Source organism: Diuraphis noxia, unplaced genomic scaffold (assembly GCF_037042655.1).
Source record: "Diuraphis noxia isolate RWA-SAM2 unplaced genomic scaffold, SU_Dnox_SAM2 contig0003, whole genome shotgun sequence".
Classification (NCBI taxonomy): Eukaryota; Metazoa; Arthropoda; class Insecta; order Hemiptera; family Aphididae; genus Diuraphis; species Diuraphis noxia.
Window position 1 is genome coordinate 36,833,118 of NW_028301713.1, and position 25,007 is coordinate 36,858,124.

Here is a 25,007-nt window from a genome sequence, read left to right on the forward strand (position 1 = left end):
TAGTTAGTTTTTGGTATTTTAAATTTTAAATAAGTTTGACAGAGATTTGGACACCATTCTCAAAAACGACCTTCCTATTTTTGCCCTAATTTAATAAACAAGTTTAATTTTATCACCCAATAATTTGTTATTCTATAGTATTGTCCTGCAGTTTTCTATTCAACATTTTGGGGAGAATTTTTAAACATTTATGTTTGATATTTGCTTATTACTGTTTATGTATTCTTTTTAATACCTAGAAAGTTAGTTAGTAAAATAATGTTATATAGAATTATTCAAAGAGGACCACTATTATCGAATATTATGTTTGTATTAGTAAAAATATTCATAATAATATTATGCACTGATATTATTTTGATCCTAGTCCTTAGATATGTATAAGTAAATTGCAATTTGTCATGCCGCCGTTAAATTATGAAGTACAGTTAAACAAATGTAATGATTTCATACTAATTTAACTCTCATTTATTAGTTATTATTAAGCTTTAGGACTTTTTTATCTTCATTTTTAAATTTTTCGTTCTTTTACTTTTCTTTGTTTATAGGAATTATTGTAAATGGAAATGATTTAATTTAGTATAAACTTTAATTTGGACTTATTGTGTTACAGCTAACGAACTAACTACGTACCTACCTATATTAGCGGAGAATTACTATAAAAACTTTTCTCAGGTAACGTGAAATGACTTACATGAGTTTGATGTACAATGTAAATTACCATATAGCCACAATTAATTAACATAATTACATGAATATGACATTATATTTTTTGTTTATTTTCAACCCATAATTACTAAATATACTACATGAAGATTTTATAATAATTTGCATAATTATAAAATAAATACTTCTTAAAATTTTAAACGTAAAACCGCGAGTGAAACGAATGCAATTATTATTTAGCCAAAAGTGTAAACTACTTTATCAAAAAAAGACACAAAAAGAGGAAGTGGTGAAAAGAGTATTATCTGTTAATGAATGAAGATTAAACTAAATTGTATTGTTGCTCTGGTTTAGGTGTAACTTAGAATTTATTTTAGACAACATGCGGTAAAATCTTATGTTTGTTATATTCTTGGTTTGTCCAAGCTAAAAGTAAAAAATAAAAAATAATTAAGGTTATGTTTCTAAAAGTTCAAAATAGCCGATTACATAGCTGAATTTATAAAAATATTCTAAAAGTTGTATTTTGAATATATAATGTGCATCAAATATTTAAAATTTAAATACACGTGTAAGTCATAGTAGAAGGCAATCGGTTAAACCATTTGAATGGAAACATATTTTTCAACCTGTCTTCTGAAATTCAAATAAATGTACAAAGGCTTAGCTAGAATACTAGAGTTGCATTCAGTTATACGAGAGCTCTATTAAATGCATCGTGACATAAATTAAAATTACATAGGTATAACACGATTCCAAGTATCTTGAATAAAATAAAATAAAATTAACAAACCCATCGAGTGCATAAATATTAGATATATTATGTCGATATATTTAATATTCACTGAATTGATTGAATGTTACTAATCCAAACAGTTCAATTAACAGAATTTAAATAATAAGTGGCTTAATTATAGGGTGCAGGCTTATAAGCATAAAGTTATAGGCAAAAAACTACATAGGGCATTTCGTTAATGGTATAGATAAATTTTATCTAAACATTTGTTGGTACAATTAAATATTAACCAGCATTTTTTGCCATGAGCATTGTAAATCCTATTTACGCCACTGTGTAAATTATGATGCAGTTTTTCCTGCATATAGGTACATTCAACTTCCACATTTCATAGTTGTGTTATGTATTCGATAAAAAATTTTGTACTCTTGTACATATCATAATCAGCCAAATAATATTATCTTTTTATTAGTTCCTATACATTTTCTTCATTGAAATGAGTACGGGTTATTAATGTACTTTGTACGTTAGATGTAGAATCGACGATCTCTAATACTAAACCTATATATATATATTTATTTATTTATAATTAATGTATAAAAACTTTGTCTACTACTTGAAAAAGAAGTTTACTACTGAAAAAGAATTATATTTTCTATGGGCAACACAGTTTTGGGAAGGAATGAATTTTATTCAATGAAGCTTCGAATGCGTTCCTTTTCAAAATTAGGAACGAGGAACCGAAAATTGTTAGATATAACTCTGTTACTGACTACTGTGGTAATGGTTCAAAATGATAGTAAATTAAAATATTTAATAACAACTAAACCAAATTGATTTTGTTAAAAATCGAGACTTCTTATAAATTTATATTTTCCCGCTACTCCTTATTAGTTTTTGTTTACTCATTTATTGACTGTTGTAAATGAGTAAAAATCATAAGCTAACTCCTTCAAAGTTCATTCTAAATCCAATTAACTATAAGAAAAGATATTGAATTTAAAAATAGTCATTATTTATGGTTTAAAAGTTGTAAGCGAAAAATAATAATATTGAAAACCACTCAGGAGAAAAATATTAAGAGGAACAGGAACGAGTTTCTTTTCAATAGGAACTCGTATTATACAAGATAAATTGAAGGTAAAATAAGTAATAGGAGTAGTGTTTATAATATTATAAGTTAATATTAAATTTGATCTACATCTAGAATTATATACCATTTTTAAATAATGAAGTTAACAAAATTTCAGAAGTTAAATGTTTAAATAATTATAATATTTAACATAATATAAGATGGTTGCGAGCGTAAAATTATATATAATTTGAAATTGATAAATAGAAGGTCAGGTACTCGTACTTAAGTATTTATATAAAAATAATATTAGTACCTACCTCCTAGATATTTTTTAAAATTATATAATTATATATAAAAAAAAAATGTAATCAATAGGAGGTCTGAAGAAGTATTATGTGGGTCACTTGAAAGCAATAAATTTAAAACTTATGTTTTTTTAGCTGTTTAGAAATATAAATCGTTTAAATTATTGAAACTTTTAATTTAAAATTAAATATAATGATTTATAAGGAAAATAACATTTTATTTGAAGGGCAAAAAAATTACTAATTAAATACAAATTATTATTACTATTTTAAATATGCTATTTTAATCACATTAATATTAATTTACATGAGATACATTTCTATTATTGGCATAGATATTTAATGTTTTAAATATTTCAATAGATATTTTTTTTTTTTTTTTATTTAAAATTAAGCCGCAACAACAAAGATTATTGGCTGAAGTTAAATTTAACATATGGTGATAAAAGGAGGGATATTTATACAATTCATGCTTGGGGTGTGAAGGTGTGTTCAATAGATATTATATTTTAATAATTGGTAGGTACTCAATTGTTAGTTAATTTTGATTTTGTGAGAACCTTTTTTTTTGAATTCACCTAGTTTAAGGCTATTTAGCAATGTCAGTGGGCGATGAACATGTTTCATAGGGACTGTGTAGAATTAAATGGGTACATAAATTTTATTTTAGTTTTAAAATTGTTTTAACTTTTAACTTAAAAAGCTTAATTTTATTTTCAATACAATTTTGATCTACAAACTAGGTTCAAAATCAATGTGTATTTGAAATACTTTTAAAGTTAATAGTTGATATTTATTTTTATATCATATTTAGTTACCTTTAAATTTTTGTTTTATTTATTATACAACGTATATAACGTACTTACTATATTTAGTATTTGTAATTAAAAAAATGTAATTCATTGTAACTTGTAATTGTCTTACTCCATAAGTATTTACTAATAAATTGAGATCTAGTTACTATTATATTATATAAAACTAACGAGAAGAAGCACAGAATAATAATAGATTATAATAGATTGAATATTATAGCTATTGAAGAGCTTACATTATAAGATTAAAGCACTGAATTTTATTGTGTGTACTGTACCTACCTATTCATTTGATTAGTAAGAATTACGGAATAAAAAAACAAACATTTTTTCATTAACGTAGTTTTTAATTTCTTTATTTACAAAATTAATTAAAACGGTTATATACGTATTATTATTATATTATAAGAGTTCACATTTACTCTTTGTGTGATTTATGAATTAAGGAATATTGTTTGTACTCGTAGAGAATTAAATATAAAATAGTATTTATATGATCTTTTATTTGGTGTAAAATGTTGAAGACTCTTTATAAATGGTAGTTTTTATTTCCAGTAAAGCATTTAGCCATAAATTAGTGAGTATTTAATTGTAGAAATAATTCATTACATCTGTACTTTGAATAAATTGTTCAATCAATTACATTTTTCTTATATTTTTGGAACGAAGTATTTAATTTTGAAAAAATTTTGATTACGACTATTTTTTCTTGTATTTTATTACGGGTATAGATATACGAAGTACAGGCTATAAATCAATCATTGAGGACAGAAGTTTCATAAACAATGATAGTCATAGATTTACCTATATGTAATTCCATATCTATTTTATGGATGTTATAATAACCGACACCCAACGACTATTAATTTAATATAATGTGATTTAAAATCGTTTTCGTTAACCACAACGATGTTTAAACGTTTATTATTACATTTTGGAATACGAAATTGCTTAAATGCTGTGATAAAAGTGTTGAGCTGCCTTGATGTAATGCTAATACCCAGTAAACACTTTACGCCAACAGCTTTTTAATGTTATATTAATATTATACACAACATTTGATTAATGCAACGAATGTATAACATGGATGTTGTGTAATATACTATTGACACCTGGAATAATTTTTTTGCATTGCCAACGTTTTTACCAAAAAAATTATAATTCCTTGAACTTTGAAGACAAAAAATAATATCTATAATAAGGCAAAGTAAACGCAACTCGACAATATCTTACTATTCATACCGGATTGTCCCGACGCGACGTACAATGTTGAATGTTCTCACTGGATTCAACTACCTAAGACATAAATAATAATGCAAATAGCCAATAGTTTAAAAAAACCCACCGGTTTGACTAAGAAATAATCTATTTACAGAACTGTTTCGTTATGTGTTTTATTCTGGTCTTAAATTAGGATATAACACACAATATTCTGCAGTGATCGAGTGCAGAATCTTTACCTCAAGCCAACCCTCACTATATAATGTCTTCTGTCGTAAATATTAAAAACCAATAAGGGGTTGAATTTCAGACTTAAATCTACCTGTGGTAAGCGGCTTAAGCTTCAACACCTTTTGAAACGAATAATACAATTTATTGTGATTCACTAACTATAATGTTCAACACAATAAAACTAGTACTTGTACAAAGTTTTTAACAATAATCATTTTATGTATGCAATCGAACGCTCCTTTGTATACATTCATTTATAATACTATAATAATGGTTTATATGTGTATTGTGTAAATTATAAAATATTCAAATAATCAAATTATTATAGACTTATAGTGTTAAAATATTAAAATATGATTTATCTCGTTTAAAAACATAAAAGAATGTATAGTAGGGTACCTATGTGTACCTACCATTTTAATATTATATTGTTTAGTCAATAATATTAGGCTAATAAAATATGCAACATATAAAAATTTTTTAATAAAAAATGTTAATTTGATCAAACCTGCAAGAAGTTGACGTCGGTCACTGAGTCAGCTACAAGTCAAAGTCCATGGACGAAGCAGCAGTGTAGTATGCAGCTGCTCGCCTGAATCTTCGACAAAAGGGCCACTCACATTTGCATATTGCATATGTGCATATTAGGTTTTTTAATTCATGTGTTATTTTGTAGTTTTTAGTAATTAATTGGTAGTCAATAATATCGGGCGCTCACGAATTGCTTACTATTTGACTATCGAATTGCCTTCTTTGATTTTTTTTAAGGTTACTCGAATTGCCTCCCGATTTTTAAAAATGTCATTCAATAATTGAATTGCCTCCTATTATAATATAATATCTGATTATTATACCTATAAAAAAGTTTTGTTTATTTTATCTTTCAAATAAAATAATTACCATGGCAACCAATACATAAAAAAATACCCAATAATTATTATTAATTAAACCTTCGAAGCTTTAAATTATTTAAAATAAAGTTTGTATATTTTATCCTCAATATTAGGTGTAAAAATATTTTTAAATTACAGATATTAAATTTCAAAATCCAAGGATAGTGACCCTTAAGTCATGGGGCTAAAGCACTCGTGGAGGTCAATGAGCGAAGAAAACAGAGGACAGAACCACTAGTTATATAGAATGTGATTCATCAATCATGCTCAGTCCATTCTTTTCCTTTAATAATGAATTTATATATTTTCAAATTCTTAAAATTTTTGTATTACATAAGGAGTATCATGTAACAATTCAATCTTTTTTTTTTCAAATGAGAATCCCCTTTTTATCATAAATTATTTAGTGAATAATTTGATTTAAAACTTTGATATTTCTAATTCAAAATTAGATCAGGTAGTTTCTCAGTTATAAAAATGTTAATTACTAAGAATAACTGTTCTTAAAAATAATTTTACAAAAATACAAATGTCTGTTTGCACATAAAATATATGCATATCTACACTGAATACAACGGTCGAACGCAACTACAAGTAGGTATATCTATGGAATTGAATATTAAAATATTCTCCACTCTACTATACCCAGTTAAAATGATGATAACGATAAAATATAATTTAGTTCACAATAAATCTCTTGTTTTACTATTTTTATTATTATCTGTTTCTTATTGTCTATCGTAGTACAATAGATAAAATATAAAAGAAACGCATGGATGCGTAGTTGAGTAGATGATGAAATTCCAACATTTACTTGGTACGGATTTTATTTTAACGATCGATGTATTACACTCACATACAACTATGTTACAGTACAATATAGGTAATATTATTGCTGTTCAAGTAACTAGTCGAAAATTTTTGATTGGAGTTCAGACATTTCATAGACACGTTTAATATTTCTGATTCAGTAATTAAAATATTCTTTATAATAATTCGAGTGTTGTACGTAGCGCGGGTTGACTTCATTAGGATGTATGGCAGTTGCGTCGTAATATTCCTCGTATACCGGTGCAGTAATTGAAAAGTCTTCTTGTGCATTCTTCGGGAAAGCTAAAATGAAAGGAAAAAATGTTTAGTTAAAAATGCAATTTGATTCTATTGAACATCGCATTTTATTTTATGAAAACAGTATTTCGGTGTTTGTTGTTTGATATGAACGTCAAAACTATAATAATGCACATGTAACTCTTTCTGTAAAATCAATGATAATATGTACTTCTTGTTATTTAATATTTTATAATTATTATTGTCAAAACAATTTATTAGACATTTTAATTTTACTCCAACGCGTTGAACTTATTACGGTATTAGAGATATGTTAGGACGTGTCTTATAAGCGTTCATATAGATAAAAATGATGTGCATAATATATGAGTTTAGATAATTTTGTATATATTATATTACCATCATACATCCAAACTGCATAACTATAATATATTTTAGCTGTGGTGATAATATTAATGAAATTGCATTTTAAAATATTTACACGTCAGTCTATGTATTGCTTTTCTATTGGAGAGAGTCACATTTTCAAATATTTAATTTTCAGTTTTGATATTATATTAAATAATTTTCTCCGAATCAATTAATGATAAAAATAAGCTGTAGTATGGTTGGATAAACAATTTATGGAAAGCTTATATTTTATTTTATTCCTATTAGATACACTTATGTCATTTACACTTTCATTACATTGAGTATCTACTACATTAATTTTGTTCAAAAATTTAACTTTAGCATCCATAATAGGTATTTGTTTTCTAACATATTTTTGGTACATTTTTTTTTATGATTTTTACATTCGGCACACTTAAAAAAGAATTTCATTCACGAAAATTGCAAAACTCAAATGTACTGGTTGATTATCATGAAATGGCGGTATAATTTATGGCATGAAAAATAACACAATATATAGTTTGAATATAATAAAGATTAGGATAGGTATATCTAAATAATACACTGTTAGGTATAATAATATAATATTATTATAGTATCTCTCAAATGTCCTATGCTTGTTTAAAATAATATATAATATATGATGTTTTATTTTATAACTTAATAATTATTTTAATTTGTAAGTATCATCGAATATTTACAGAGTTTCTATCATAAAGTTTAGTAAAGTCAACAACTTTTTTTTTATAGAACTAAAAATATTCTACTTTTGATCGCTTAAATTACCAATTATATACAATTTTCTACCAGAAACAACTCTATAAAATTGAATATTGGATCATTTTTTTTTATTCTCAAAATGCTGCCTTTCATCACATTGTTTAATAAGTATTTAGCATAATTTTACATGACTGGTCCATAAAATTCTTAAATTTCTATCATTATCCGTTTGTTAGTGAAAATTTTTTTTCAATTTCACACATATTATCCTTTCTTTTAAGGATTAAAGATTTTAATACTTATTTAAAAAAAAACTTTCTTCTTGCATCAAGATTTGGGATGGAATTAGCACGAATATAACCAGTAATGTAATAAAATAAAATAAAATAAATGTCAACTTAGGTGGAACCAGAAGTAGACATCTAACTACACAAAATTAAATCGTATTAAACATAATACCGACAATGAAAATTCCCAATTGAAATCTATAGAAAATTTGAGGTCATAATAACTGGAATTAGAATCGGCCACACTTAAATTTCTCACATTTCGCTTTAAGCCCAATGGCCTAAGTTTTCAAGGCTATACGTGAAATTAAAAATAAATTAAATTAAAGTAATAGTTGTAATTATTTTCGTTTTAAGCCCAATGGCCCATTTTCCGAGTGTATAATATGTAAAATAAAAAAAAATCTTGTCAAATTTGTTCGTCATTGGGAGCACGCATAAGTTTTTTTTTAATTTGTATAATAATATTCACACGTCATGTACTCAGAAATTCTGCCCAAAAGGTGGTAATTTAATGTTTATCCAGCAAGCAATACAACTATGATTGATTAACTTAAGAAATACTGATAAATGGCATTGAGCAAACTTAACAGTTGATCATGGAAATAATCTCACATTACCAATTGTCTAGCGGCATCATAATTGATATCTTCTAATCATGAATCATAATCTAAACTGTCAGGATTTAGTGTCATATTATGATAAATATAATGTTAATTAGTGTTATTTTAGTAAAATTATTAGACATTAAAAAAACCATTGGCGGTATGCAGTCTAATTGATAATATAGCCATATTATTCTTCCAGCTATGTGTTGGTTTATTTATATTATATTTCTTTGATAGAATTTAATGACTGCCATTAATTAATAGTTTCGATCAATGAAATTTAGTACAGCAATATTATTTTTGTGAAAATGATTACGACGGCGTTTAGTATAGGCAATTGTTTAAACTTTATTCCATGGACCTAATCAAATTGAAATTTTTATTGTTCTACGGCGTTGTAGAAATTAATGTTTTTCCGAATGTCGTATTTTAATTAAACTTACATAACAATATTATAATGGATATTGTAATGAAGTTGTACAAGTTGTATTTAAAATGAAATACTCGTAAGTGTTCGATACAAATAAACTTATCAGAAAAATCACTCTACATAAGCGTTCTACAACCGAAATTGGGTTCAATGCAATATACATATTATTATTATTTATTTACGAGTACGTCATAATCAAATAATACACTATATTTTTATTTGTGATCACTAAAATGGTAAAAAATAACTCCTTCTAAACAGAACGTGTTTAAACTAAAATAATTGTATGTGTGTTTGTACAAAATATAATTTAAAACCAATATTACTCACGGTGGATTTGCTGTAGAGTTAAAAGAAGAAATTGACTTCGATTTCAGAAACTATATACTCTTCAATAAGACGATGTAATGGCCAAGAGATACGTAATTTATTTTTTATCGCATCACATATTCACATACTGATTTTTCACGGTAACATGAACACAATTATTTTACATACCTGCTATCGTCATTTATATTCCATCATTCAGTCGTGAATATACTGTTTCGCTGCAGTAGGTACTCAAATTTGAATGACCTATGACCCTTAAAAAATGGATGATGTACGATTTGAGGGAAATAACTGAATTCAAAAAACTAACATGAGTATATTGTCAATATATTGTTCAAAACAATCGTTTGTCTACGTTTTTTTGATGTTGCTTTTTATTTTTTATCTTTCCAATAAGCTGGTTGTAATGATTTTTATTTGTTGACATATTTTTTAACAAAAATATTTAAAATTTGTTTGATGGTTTATTTTTTTAGTGGTTCACCTAAGACAGTAAGACTAAGGCATAAATGTAATACATTTACAATAATCAATAACGTGTTTACTTATTTCAAATGTGTTTTATTATACATCATAGATGACAATTGACAGTGCTTTGCTGCTACATATATTACAAGGTGATACGTTATGTGAGTTCCGGCAAGTTGATCTCAACAGTAAAACAAGAGCAGTTTATGGTTCAGTAGATATTACAGTGTAACAGAGACGATGGTTAGTGCTTAGTGGAACGATAGAAATGGTGTGTAATACGGACACTTATATGCATTCAAGTTGAAATTTGAAACTACGAAACTATCATGTGATCATGATTCATTTTAAAATAATTACTATCCATTATACAGTATACTATAGATGATATTTTGTTTTCTATTATATCGTAATCAGTTTACTGAACATAATACATATGTATGATTATATTTGGGAAACAATATACAAATTAAATACTGTGTTTTTGCATTACATAAGGATAGTGACCCAATGGAATGTGATGGAATATTGGCATAATTTGCATTAAACTTGTAACATAAATTTACATTTACAAGGGATGAGAAATATTGATTGCATGGTGTACCACCAAAAAAGGCGAGTTTTTATTTTATTTAAATTTATAATATTTTATTAGATTGTATAAATTCTTAACATTAAAAATATTAATCATATTAATAGGTACCTTTACTTTATTAATAGGCAAATTGAGTCATTTAGTAAAATTAATTTGGCTTCCAACCTTTCTTTGTATACTTAGGTAAGTGTGGTGTAATACTTAAAAACTAAATATAGAGCATCAATTTTTGTAAACTTTTGATAATTTATAAACTTTAAAAAATGATATGTACCAAATCAAGTTATGCCTTTATATTTTGTTGGACACTGAAATCTTAACATAATTGAAAGATGAAAAAACATAGAAAAATAATGAATTTAAATCAAAATATTACTGACTGTCTTGAAATTTTAGTTCTTTAAATATTTTTTTCTAAGAATATTTGATTGTCCCTTTGCATCTGACATACTTATAATAGTTTCACATATAAAAAATGTAGAGATGTTTAATGTATATTTTCTATAAAATCTAATTTATATTGATCTTTTTTTTTTTTATTGTAAGTGTAATTACATTTTTTCTTCTAAAATAATATTATTTCAGAAAAAGAAAAGAATGAAAATAAATGTGAAATGTTTTTTATTAGATATTTATCCAAGGTATACTGTGAATAGAAATGGGGAAAAACAATAATATACATTGATAATAATCAATTAAAAGTATTTTTTACGAAACACTATTTTTTACTGGAATTTTTAAATGTTAAAAAGCAATATTTGGTATTTTTTTTCTCGCAATATCAATACTGCAATTAATTTTTCTTGTTTCTACTATTGCATCTGTGCTCTAATAATTACTAGATATATATCTTCGAATAAACCATTATCGGTTGGTTAAATAATATTACTAGAGCAATTTAGTATTTTGTCATCATTACTATTCATTAGTCTAATTTAATTTTGAGACATTAAAAATAACAACAATTATAAAAAAAATATATATTATAATATGTTTTTCATAGAAGAGTAATGCTGTTCTCGAATCCTTTGACTAATTAAAAATTGAAGCTACACTGTGACATATTAAAGTTTTCATCTGCGTTTACTTACTGTTCAAGCTCGAACATTATATGTACATGTCTACACACCTAATATAATATTATAGTATAGTTTGTTGTGTTGGTTTTTGTGAGTACACGGCGTATAAGGGAACTTATTGCATCTCTAATTTCACTTGAATACATATGTTATATACCTCCTAGAAAGTTACTAAGAAACAACCTTGTATAGTAGGAAACGAAGCTCTTTCTGAATTTAATTCTGTGTGACGGAGAGATACTGATAAAAATAATGAATACTAACGCCACAAAAGAAATGACTAGACAAGTATTTGAAAGAGTGTTTTATTTTGAATTAAAATTTAAAATTTTTATAGAAACATGACATTTTTATGAATATAAAAACAACTATAAACATTGAACTCTTGATGGGTTTTCTAATTTCATACTAAAAAGTTCTATTTAATATTCGCATTTTGTTAATCGATCAAATTATGAGGATTTTTGAGGAATCTCAGAGGTAGTTTATGTGTTCTAACTTTTCAGATATACATTTAAGATTTCTTCAAAAAAATAAAACGTTTATAAAAAATATTTACTTTTAAACATTCCATTATTTAAATATATAGTATAATAATGTCTGGTATAGTTCTTGTGATTCTATCGTGTCTTTGTGTAATCGTAGGAGTAGTTGAATCAATCGAACTACATAATTAAATGTATGTAATTAGGCTACCAGTACTTTCACAATGAACTCGTCGTTAATCGAACCAATTTTGAGTTGAAAGGTGTACAAGTATCATTATAGGTATAAAGTGATCAATAATTCGCTGTGGTATACAACTGCGGGCGATTAAAGTATAACAAAAGACCCCAAAAACGACAAGCTTTTGACGGATTTCAATGTGAAATTTTCAAGAATATAGACTGTAGAAGTATAAATTTAACTGAAATGACACATGACAAAATAAATTATAATGTATTATAATTTCAATAATGTAAATAAAATATATATTACATATAAGTATCATACAATCAATGGTATTTCACTATTATGTAACTAATACCTAATATGCTTAACATTTTAAAATATGTAAATTTTTATTGGATTTAAACTAAGAATAACAAGTTCTGTTTGAAATATGACATTGTGAGGATCATTAATCATGTTTTTGAAACATTAATTTATGTAAGCAAAATAAAATATATAATAAAGAGTGTATAATACAACGTAATTCCCTATAGTCTCTATATTATATTATATATAAGTACATTATAATATGGTTTTTAAATAAGTAGCAGGTATCTAATATTGAAAAGTTATGAGGAACTTTGAGCATGTTATGTAATAATTTAATTGTACTACTTTTCAAAATAGTTTTTACAAATTGTTACTTATGATTTTATATTTTATATTATTCAAATTATTGATAATTTAATTTAATTTTTATAATAATTAATCATGATATTTTCCGTTGTATTATCTAATTATGAATTCTTTAAAATGTATTTAATTCACTGGGTATTACATTCAATTAATAAATGTAATAGAAATACCCATTATACGTTTTAAAAAGCAACTTCTCTAAATAATCTATGACAAAAACTTAGGAATGTCACATTAAAATGCATTTGTAATTGTATGGCTTTTTCGAGTAAAATCATAAATTCTTTGTCATGTTGCAACTGTTTGAAAATAAATTACACTTCGAAATAAGTTACGCATCTGCACTCAAAATATGTTCAAAGTGGTACGCACTGTATAACTAAATAAAAACTTGTTTTTAGTAGTACCTATTGTTTAGTTCTCAAAGTAACAATAATCTTGTTAAAAATTTGTTATATTTTAAATTGAATATGAGATGTAAATATGAAACTTTACAAAAGTCAGATCATTTTATGAATTCAATATTGACGATAAATATTTATTCGAACTAAAGTCTAAGAGCTCGGCAACTCAAATAACCGGGGAAAGTCAAGCTGCAGTAAGTGTCGTGTGTAAGGTATTGGTAAGATCATCGTAATGTGTTAAATTTTAATTATTAATTTATGATAAAACATTACATACGAAATACGATTCTGAGCGAAGACTTAAAATTGTTTCTAAGAAAAAAAACTATATATGATAATATGATAGATACACAAAAAAATAAATACATTTATGTATTATCGTTAAATCAATACATTTTTCACTCTACTCAGGATTGCCGATTCTTATTTATTTATATACTTATATCAAGACCGGAAAAGAGGTTTTGTTTACAAACATGCCTTGTATGAATTCTACAGAAGTTTATATTAATACTTAATTATTAATAAGAACATAATGGAAGTACGTTATGATTTTATACTATCTTATAAATATCTTGAGGGACTCCTACTTCTCAGAATGTAACTGTATTATAATTTATAATTTTATATATGTGATAATACATTATGTTACATATCAATTAACAATTATTAAGGTGCATTATCATCATGCTAGTGGTTTATAGTAGTCATTATTCATTCAATAATCATAATAAAAGGTTTATTACTAGACAATTTTAAATTAAATATTTTATAACAGGTACCATAAAAATTAATTTTTTATTATGACCAAATTTATAGATACTTAAAACGTTTATTATATATTGATTTAAATTATTATATGTGGAGACTGGAGGTCATACCTATGAATAATCAAAAATTATGAAATATTATTTATTATATTGATATGAAAAAAAATTATATTTATGGTTTCTGAGAGAGCCTCAATTGAGATTTTCAAATCCCTGATCAGAGGCGTGAGATGTGAGGAAGATGCCTATATAGTCCAACCTAAATTAAAAAGATTAACACAAACATTACTTAACAACAAATTCTGATTGATAGCTATAATAGATCAATTACGAACAATACTTTAATATTCTGTTAGAGACTATTATTTATAAAATGTAAATTGTAAATGGATGTTTTTTCTGCTTAAGGTTTTTCAAATTTGACTATAGTAATATTTTATGATTATAAGATGTTTATTTTCAATACGATAAAAACCTGAATGAAATGAGCAACTATTATTTGATTGGTAGATATCTACATATTACATTCTTTGAAAATACATAGATAACATTTCACCCTTTTTATACTTTCGTACTGGTGTTTAGTAAACCTTACTCATAGTTAATATAATTGTATTGAATAAATTTATATTTCCATTACGATTTAAAAGTGAAAGAATTTGTAATATAAAGACACGATTTTACCAAGCTGACAACTAAATATTACAACAGCAGCTACCAACTTACTTTTGAAAGTCTAGAAAAATAAAACGTATCCAGATCCAGATGTAATATAATGTAATACCAGGACACTATAGACAGTCGTATAGATAGTTATATCTAAGTGTCAGGCGCGCCAGGATCGCGGCTAATGACTATGAACTCGTTACTATACACGTTATAAAAATACCTTCGAACTTACTTCACCTATTAATTCAATCTTCGATAAATTGAGTGGAAAAAATTTACCTCACCGTATTGCGTAATAATTATTAAATCAAGTGATGCACACCAACACCGGCTCATCGGCAAAGTTGCCGTGATTTCTCCATATAGGTATGACAATGAACCCGAGCGGTGATGCCATTAAGCGTATCATGTAGGTATTCGGGCCGGATGCCTCTTATATATTATAATCATATAGCTATTCTGTGTTTGATCAAGTAATCTAACTCTATTTTATTATGAATTAACAAGTGTTCTGTTTTATTTCCTCTATGACCCTATTGGCCCTGTATCTTTCTCGCATAGCGTTACCCTACATTTTGTCTATACCTCATCGTTACGAACAAGCTATACGTCGTTTAAATATTGATAATATCATAATAATATGCGAACGATCGCAGTGTTCGACACGTCGAGCACTCTTCTAATGGCTACTGTCAAACTCACTTATCGGTCCTCTGGCCGAGTGCGGGTCGTCCGCGATTTCTGCGGCGGCGGTGGCAGGAACAGTCCGGACAGCTGGCACGGTCCGGACGACAGGCACGGTCCGAATGACGGGTACGGTCTGGACGACGTATCGCGGTTTCTTTGGTTTACCAGACTTGCTGACAACCGCGTTGAAACCGTTAACCGGGTCGGCCGTATAGTCGACGGTTCGCACGGTACCGTCGGGCTCAACGAGGCTGTACTGACCGCGGACCACGTCACCAGTTCGCTCTTCCGATTGGTGTTTGATGTCACCCGTGGCGGGATCGTGCACGCCATACTTGTAAGCATAGCTCACCGGCACCTTCAGCAGAAAAATATCACATGTTACAGGTTATTAGTGGTCAACCGGAACAGACTGCATTGTTTTTTTTTTTTTGGGGGGGGGGGGGGGAGGGGTAAAAACATCTAATTATTTTGTACTGATAAGTACATACAATAGTGTCGATGGCTTGTTTTGTCTGAGTATTGGGCAATCTTGTCCATCGGCATCGGAATCGGCGTCTGAATTAATAATTTTTCGGATTTATCAAAAAAAGTGTTGAAGACAAAAGAACAAATAGGGACACGTGGTTGTAACAAAGCTATTAGTTCGCGATACGACGTTTTATCGTTTCATGAAAATTTAATATCACAAAAGTTACAACAAACCCACTCAAGTAGGACACATTTCTGTGTCAGTACTTATTTTAGATTCTGAGCGGAGCGATGAATGTATTGATTTTACCATGATGTGTGTGTTTTTTTTTTTTTTTATGTGTCTGTCATCACGTTTTGGGGCAGTAAAAGTGCCCCAAAATCGATTTTTGACTTCAGTACCTCGTTCGATCAGAAAGTGAATCTAGTTGGTATTTAGGGTGGTCAAAAGAGAAAAATTCTTAATATTTTTCTAAATAATCGAGATAAAAAAAGTAAAAATTAAGGGCAAAACGGGAAATTTTACGCACACTCAGTTTTCGACAAAATCGATTTTGGTTTTTGATGTAACTTTAAAACAAATGACCATAGATACATGATTTTTCATAATTTTCACCGAATGTTTATTTAAATATATTCTATCCACCGTGCAATTTTCAAAAATTTTCGACTTAAGTCTAACTATTCATAGGCATTTGAAATGTTCGATCATTATTAGTTTTTTTTAAATTAATATCGATAAACATTTTTTTGTTAGCCAGAAAAGCTTGAAAATTTAATACAAGGCTCTTAACATATTGTTAAAATAGAAGTTTAAAAATAAAATAAATTCATAGTCAAAATTATTTTTTATAAGCATTCAAAGTTTGAATTTTGACAAAATACGTAAAAATCACAAAAATTCACAAATTATTTTAAGCTAGAAATTCATAAAAAATTTTCTTTTTAAATCTAAGATTTCAAAATTTAATACAAGATTCCTTACAAGTTTTTCAATCTTTATCACAAATAAAAAGTCCACCGGATATTCAAATTAAATTTTTATGAGCATTTGAAATTTAAATTTTTACATTTTAGAAGATTTGAAAATTTAATACAAGGCTCCTAACATATTTTTACAATAGCAGTTGAAAAATAAAAGAAATGCTTAGTCAAATTTTCTTTTACAATCATTCAAAGTTTGAATTTTGTTAACATAATATGTAAAAATTACGAAAATCACGAAAATTCGCAAATTATTTTAAACTAGAAATTCATAAAAATGTTTCTTTTTAAATCTAAGATTTGAAAATTTTTAATAATCTATAATATATCCTAGACAGATAAACCGTCTTCGCTCAGAATCGTTTTTAGTATACAATGATATAATATCATTGGATTCAAATTTAATTCCATCCATTACAGTAACCCACTTGTAACCTACTGTACAGCAGACATGTGCGACATCCACGACTTATCCGCCTTTCTTTTTTTTTTGTGCATTTCACCAGGAAAAATGATTCATCTATTTGCACAATTCGTCATCCGACAACCATATTTGATTTTTATCCCTTGAGGTATTATAGAAATATCGTGAATACAAATATACAAATACGCCATATTTCGAGAAATATAGATTGTATGTAGCATTTTTTTTTTTTTTTTTTATATATAACATATTAGTCACTTATAGTTATACAAGAAAAAGTATTTGTAAAAGAAGTAATCAGAAAATGAAGGGAAATTGTACCTTAGTATTCGAGTCTCTAGGGAAATTTTTGATAGTAGACATACCTACAGTTTGTAAATTAAATATTTTGTATTAAAATGATTTTTATGAAACTAAAATAAAACAAAGAATTTCTAAGTAAAATAAAAATCTTATCAAATGAAGTGTATAAAAATATATTATACGGTAATTATGCAGTTACTTTGAAAACTTTTTAAAGTTTATTTTCTTTAATGTCAAGAATTTACTCAAGCATTTTAATTACAAAATAAACATTGTTATCTTAAAACACTACACAATTCATTGCATACTTATAAAATACGATTTTGGTTAATGTTTTTAAATGTATTGTTGAAAATTGTAATCAATTAAATATTATTAGTGATTACTTTGATTAGCTACGATATTGTATGACAAAATTAACTGATCCATTGAGTTCTGAAGTATTATCATTATTATTTTGTTTATTAGTAACGTATATGATACATGTATAGAAACTATTAACATTATTTGTCAAGTCAAACATAATATTATAGGATATAGGTAATTTACTATATTATTATGATTATAACTAATTTATAAGTGAACTGTGAAGTACGCCTAATCAGACGTATGTAGGTATTCATAATGATAAGCTATGAGATAATTTCAAATCATTAAGTCGTATACAATGTACTATTGGCGTTTTCTCCGTGTTTATAGTTTTTTAAATTTTAATGAATTGGTTATAATAGCAATGTATTTTCATGCAGAATAATATGTAGAACATACAATTTCCATCATTATTTCATGAATAGGTAATAATATATAATTAGTTGTTCTTACGTAATAATCAATATCCGTTTGACCTGAATATCTTGACCTCGACATTGATATGCTAGCCATTAATAAAAGGCAAGACAGCACCTGAAATTTTTTGTTAGTTATTGTTTTAGTTGTCATACTACATATAGTAGTATAGAACAGTTTTAATCATGGAAAGTCAATTTTTTACATTTTTTTTTCAAATTTTTAATTGCATGCAACAACAACAACAACAATAATAATAATGTATAAGATGTACCAATTTCTTCATTTTGAAATTGTTTTAAAAATAATTTCTAATATCCTAATATATATTATATATATAGGTATATAATAAATAATAATAGTATCATTCGTATCTCTGTGGTACACATGCAATTAATGAGCGGGGACATAATGACTGAGTATGAAATTACCTTTGTTTGCACGTATAATTTAGTTGCTTGTCCAAACTCCAAATTCAAAAACAATTGTATGCGTTTATAGAAAAATAATGGTAAAAATATTGTCTCCCCCGATGCACATATATAAGATCTTCTATTAGGTAACCTTTTCCCAAAAAATTAGATTCCAGGTTTACACAAATAGTATATTTGTATAATATATATCATATTATTTTTAAATATTTGTTTTAAATAATGCCTACAGCCTACATACGCATATTAAGTAAATTGTAAATTTAATTTAATAATATTAGTTATATAAACGTTTTTATATTCAGGCTATAAGATAGGCAAATTAAATTTCTCGTAGGTATGTACCGATATTATATGTTTCATAAAAACACGCATGTTAAATAAAAACACAACTACATTAAGGCGTATATTATATTGAACAATACGTATGTATTTTATGAATAAAATAGATAAATGTTTATGGTGTATATATTGTACTTTATTTATCGAAAAATTTTTGTTTTATAATATTATTTGAATTATTTTATACATAAGTTATTCTATTTTTTTATATCCTTATTTTTAAACGTTATGTATTAGATAGTTGCTAATTTTATATCAACAATACAAAAATATAAATAGTAATATTACTATGATGACTGTTCGTTTATTTATTAAAATGTTGAAACTATAGATAATTAATATTAATTTACAAAAATAATTTATCTAATAGAAAATTTACATTTGTTAGATACCTACGTCAATATTTTGTATTACGCTTAAAAAAAAATAAAACTGCTTTATTTTAGAAGGTTTGAGATTAAAAAAAAATCATGGATTATAATAATTATATATATGAATTCATATATAAATAATTGTAAAAATACACCATACAAGAATCATAAAAGTAATATTTAAATTCAATACTATCATTTATCTAAAATGTTATGTAGGTACCACTATAATAGGCATTAGAATACTTAGTAGTGAAATATAGTTTTATAATTTTGTATATTATTACCTATAATAGTGATTATTTTAGTTTCAAAAATGATAACACGTATACGATATAATTATTTAATCATAATAATTAAAATATTATCTTGCGATCTGTGAGTAAATAGTTTTCAGTTATTTATACGTTGATTGTGAGAAATATGATTTTCACATGGTGTTTACACAAATGTCAAGTTTTATAAAATACAACATAAGTATTATTATTTCAATTGGTATATTAAATTAAGATATAAATATCTAATATGTAAATATTAAAAATGGATGCGATAGTAAGCATTTATTTTAAATATCAATATGGATTGATTTATTACTCGAACCAATCATATTATATTAGTTACTATCCAAAGTTTAATCTAAACTATTTATTATTGTTCAGTGTATTTTTCAAAAGTAATCTTTCAAATAACAACAATTTTCAGGGTCTTGTACTACATCTTATTTTTTAAGGATTTTATAGGAGAAAATGTGTTTAGAAATCTACTTAATTCAGAATAGAATAGAGCGACAAGGTCTATGAGAATGAATTTCGTTTGAGTAATTAGGTACTATTATTCTTGTTCTGGATTGGGAAAGAAGGTCATTTTACGAAAAGGGACAATGTAGAAGTGAAAGATAATTTTTTAAATAAATTAATATAGACATTTTTATGTTAATAAAATAATATTATAATATTAGATTTCACACAATTGCCAACTATTACTATTACTATTATTATTATTATTATTATTTTGCGAAATTGTTGATGTGGTTAAAAAAAAATAGTTAATCGACCGTGTAAATATGTTCTATAATAGATTAAATAATTGAAGGTAGATTTTTTTTAATAGACATAATATTTAGACGTATTGGATATTGTATATGATTAAAACGTATTATAAGCCTTAAAAATAGTTTGACATAATATAACAAGCGATTAAAACTATTATGCATTTTCTTACATTATGATAAATTTAGTGAGGCCAATCTTTTGATATTAATTTAAATAAAAAATAAATAAATTTTCTATTTTCCATCTTGATAAAACCTGTATAATATTTTAATTCATCCAAAACAATAAACATTATCAATGTCTATGGAGTAGGTATCTTAAATTTATAAGTTATATTGTTAAATATTTATTTTAATATATATATATATGTATATTTGCAATTTGTATAAAAATTACATATTGAAATATTATAATATGAGTAATTATCACTATCATTTGGATTTTTCTGATAATCATTATTGCGTAATTTGCAAATGAAAACCCCAAAATTATACTTAATCTGAATAGTTAAGTAAATTAATATATTTACTGTCATGCCTTAATTGAACTTATGACCTAATTTTTTTGTTTACTTTTGTAATCATATGGGTTTTAATTTATTTCCTTCGTAGTTTATATTTCCTTCGTAGAATATTTGAATATGTTTAATATTTATTCATATTGATTGTTTAAAAATAAAAAAATAAATATTTTATTTGGAATTCATAGAGTATATAAAGAAGTTGTCAACTTGAAGACCATTTAGAAGTTATATATTATTTATGTTATTCTGTAAATACTGTGCAAAATAATTCATGGGTAATTAAAAACAAAATTGTGAATTTGGAACTTGGAACTTTTACAGCGGTATATGTAATAATAATAAATTCTTCATTCTAAACATTTATGAAGAAAAAATTAATCTGTATGTGTAATATTCTCTAATATTATTTTAATTTAACTGTTTTTCATGTAAAGTAGATGTAACTATCATTGTATATAGAAGGTAATAATTTTACAATTTTTAATTTGACACATGCCAGACTATAGTGATGCCAGATTAACAAAAACACCAGGTTATTAAAAAATTACTAGAAATTTTAACAAAAATCAGGTAAAATAAAAAATATTTTTATCTTCAATACAATTGAAAATACCGTAAAATTGCTGGTAATCCCAATGATATTATTAGATAGCTACCAACGATTAGATTTATTCACCTTGAGGTGTGTAAGTAAAACACATTTAAAAACGGTAATTAAAAATTAAAAACTGAAGTGTGACAATGCATTGGCGTAATTCCATTAAATTTCAGCAGGTGCAAAATGTTATCGGTCCAATAATCGTTATGATAAATTAAGTCATATTATTCATATTTAAAGCTAATTGCATTGCTCGCGTGTGCTATAGGTATCTATTTATATTTAATAACAATATAACATAAACAAATATCAAAATCTGTATGTACCTATATTTTAAATACTTTATGTGCTGTGTCTGTACTATATATGGTACATTCGTACATTATACATATAAAAATATAATATTTATATGAAATTAATTAAAGTGATACAACATTTTTAAATAAGTTAAAAAAAAAATCAACGAATCGATGAAATTTAGTTGGTATTGTATTTCAATAGGTATAAAGTTCAGAATCTGCAGGTGCAAAAGCATATCTTTGCACCTGCTACATAATACCTGGGGGTGCAAGTGCACCGCCGTGCATCCCCGTAATTACGCCACTGTGACAGTGAATAAAAATGCAGATTTATTGAAGGTGTTGGGTTTGCGCAGGGATTGTCGTCTATCGAGTAGGTAGCTGCTCTACTGCATATTGAGTACATTTGATTAATATAATTTTTATATCATTTAGAGCTATAATAGTGTAGTTTAAAAAAAATTATTATGATTTAATTCTTAGGAAATTGCTTATTTTTAATAATGTACCTAAAAGTTAAAATAATAAAAAGTTTTTACTAAAAGCCCAAATATTTGTATCTTCCTACGTATATTTTAAATCAAATTCATGCTTAATTTAGTTGAATTTTAAAGTGACGTTAATTTAAACATTTATATATTGAACAACAAATACGATTCCCACAAAGTTACTAATGTAACTACGTATATCTAACGATCTGCGATATCTAATAATCAAAGCATGCATAAAGATGAAAAATTGTATTAATTATTTTCAAACAAATTGTTTGGTGTATAAAAGTATGATTAAAGCGGTATAAATGTGTTACAGTTGGTACAATGAAAAGTTTAAATAATAAAATATAAATTTGTAAGGATTCTATAATAATAGGTACGTGTTTGCGTCTTGTTACTAATGTTTTAAGTTGTATATAATATATGTTATGTAAAAATATGTAGATGATTAAGTATAACATTTCAATAATAAAATACAATAATAATTAATTAAACTTACTTGCAATACAAAACTTATCATTTTTATGGATATTGTAGGTATTCAGAATAAAATTATCAATTTTTAATTCTTAAACACTCACAGATGTACAAAAACAGGCGTTCTACGAACCACGTACGTCTCATTAAGTCTGGCAAGTACTAACTACAAGATGACACAAACGGTATTTTTACATATTTAAGTCGTATTTATACATTTTGTTTACTTGCTATGATGTTATAACAATTATTTAATGTTCTGTCAAAAACCTTATGGAAATCGAATACTATCATAACATTACGATCCCATGGTGAACACTAAACAATTGGACAACGGCTGCAAGGTTGACCCATGGGAACTGGAATATCCCATACATGTTTCCAGCACTTAACGTGATATGACGTAATAATATCGACAATTATTGCACTGTTTTACATAATATGTTTGTATGTGCATGTGTTTATTTTTTGTTTCCGACGCTGTGTGGAAATCATTAACAGGTTAATTGGTGGTAATAAGTCCATGAGTGAAATGTATTTAACAGTTTCAAAATATGTCAACTTCTATAATTTGCATGTGTAAAACAAGGTAAAACAAGGTATTCAATTATTATATTATGTTTATATTGTAGTCTTTAAGGTTTCACAACCCTAAGCATGGAGATGATATATATTTATCAGACATTTCCACGCTACACAAAATTCTTGTTGTTTTTATTTACTTTTTACAAATTTTATTTAGGCTATCTATACAGCTTAATTGATAGATATCACTAGGTAAATAGAATAACGACAAGGTGTGCTGAGTAAAGAAAACTCCCAGATGAGATACTTTGTCGAGAGATAGTTATTCATAAATACTATAAATATATTTTATTATTATTGTAATTTTTTTTCTTATAATTATATTAAATTGTTTATTGTTACCTTCTATCAAATATTATTCTATTAAATAGGTATTTAATTTTAACAATAATAATTTATGTGTTTGCTTTTAATTAATTTTTAAAACAAATTAATAAATACTTAGTCCAAGATATAGAATTACAGTTTAGCCAATAGCCATATAGGTTCCTGGATTTCTAGTTTATTATGTTGTACAATAACAGTGTGATCCATTTAAGTGGGTATAGTGATCATCTCTAAAAGTATTAGTTTTTTTTGAATTTTATTTATTTTTTTAACTTTAGGTTTATGTTTTCCTAAAGCCATATAATATTTTAATTTTCTTCACCCTTATATTTATTGGTGAGACACTATCAATTTTTTTTTTCAAATAGTAACTTATAATAACAATATCATGTATTGATAAAACCATTTTCCATGAATTTACGTATTGACATTTTTACTTTTCGTTAATTGGTTTGCGAAATACAGCTCCTCTAAGTATTGGTAGTTTTTACTATTTTCCCAATAATTTTAAAGACCTGGAGCTAGTGATAAAATCGATATCGTTGAATCCAAAGTAACAAAATCAATAACAACTAATTATAGATTACTATTGTACTTTGTACGCTAATCATTTATTAACTTATCGAACGATATCTTATTAATCAGTTATAGCTTCTAGTCATTAAAAATGAAGAAATAGTATAAAAAATACCGAATTTGCCGATTATAACACCTCCTTCAACCACCAATACTTTTAGGAGCTGTATCTTGCA

At 25.9% G+C, this 25,007-nt stretch overlaps 1 protein-coding gene across 1 annotated transcript; it reads right to left on the bottom strand.

Moving 5' to 3' along the window:
- Positions 1-6,631: 6,631 nt before the first annotated feature.
- Positions 6,632-23,530, bottom strand: LOC107167469 (uncharacterized). Its single transcript, XM_089222991.1, has 4 exons — positions 23,366-23,530; positions 18,793-18,873; positions 15,804-16,146; positions 6,632-7,049 (listed from the first exon to the last, which is right to left on the bottom strand). Exons 1-4 carry the CDS (start codon positions 23,384-23,386, stop codon positions 6,904-6,906), a joined length of 591 nt encoding a protein of 196 aa, XP_089079117.1. The 5' UTR covers positions 23,387-23,530; the 3' UTR covers positions 6,632-6,903.
- Between the last annotated feature and the right edge of the window lie 1,477 nt (positions 23,531-25,007).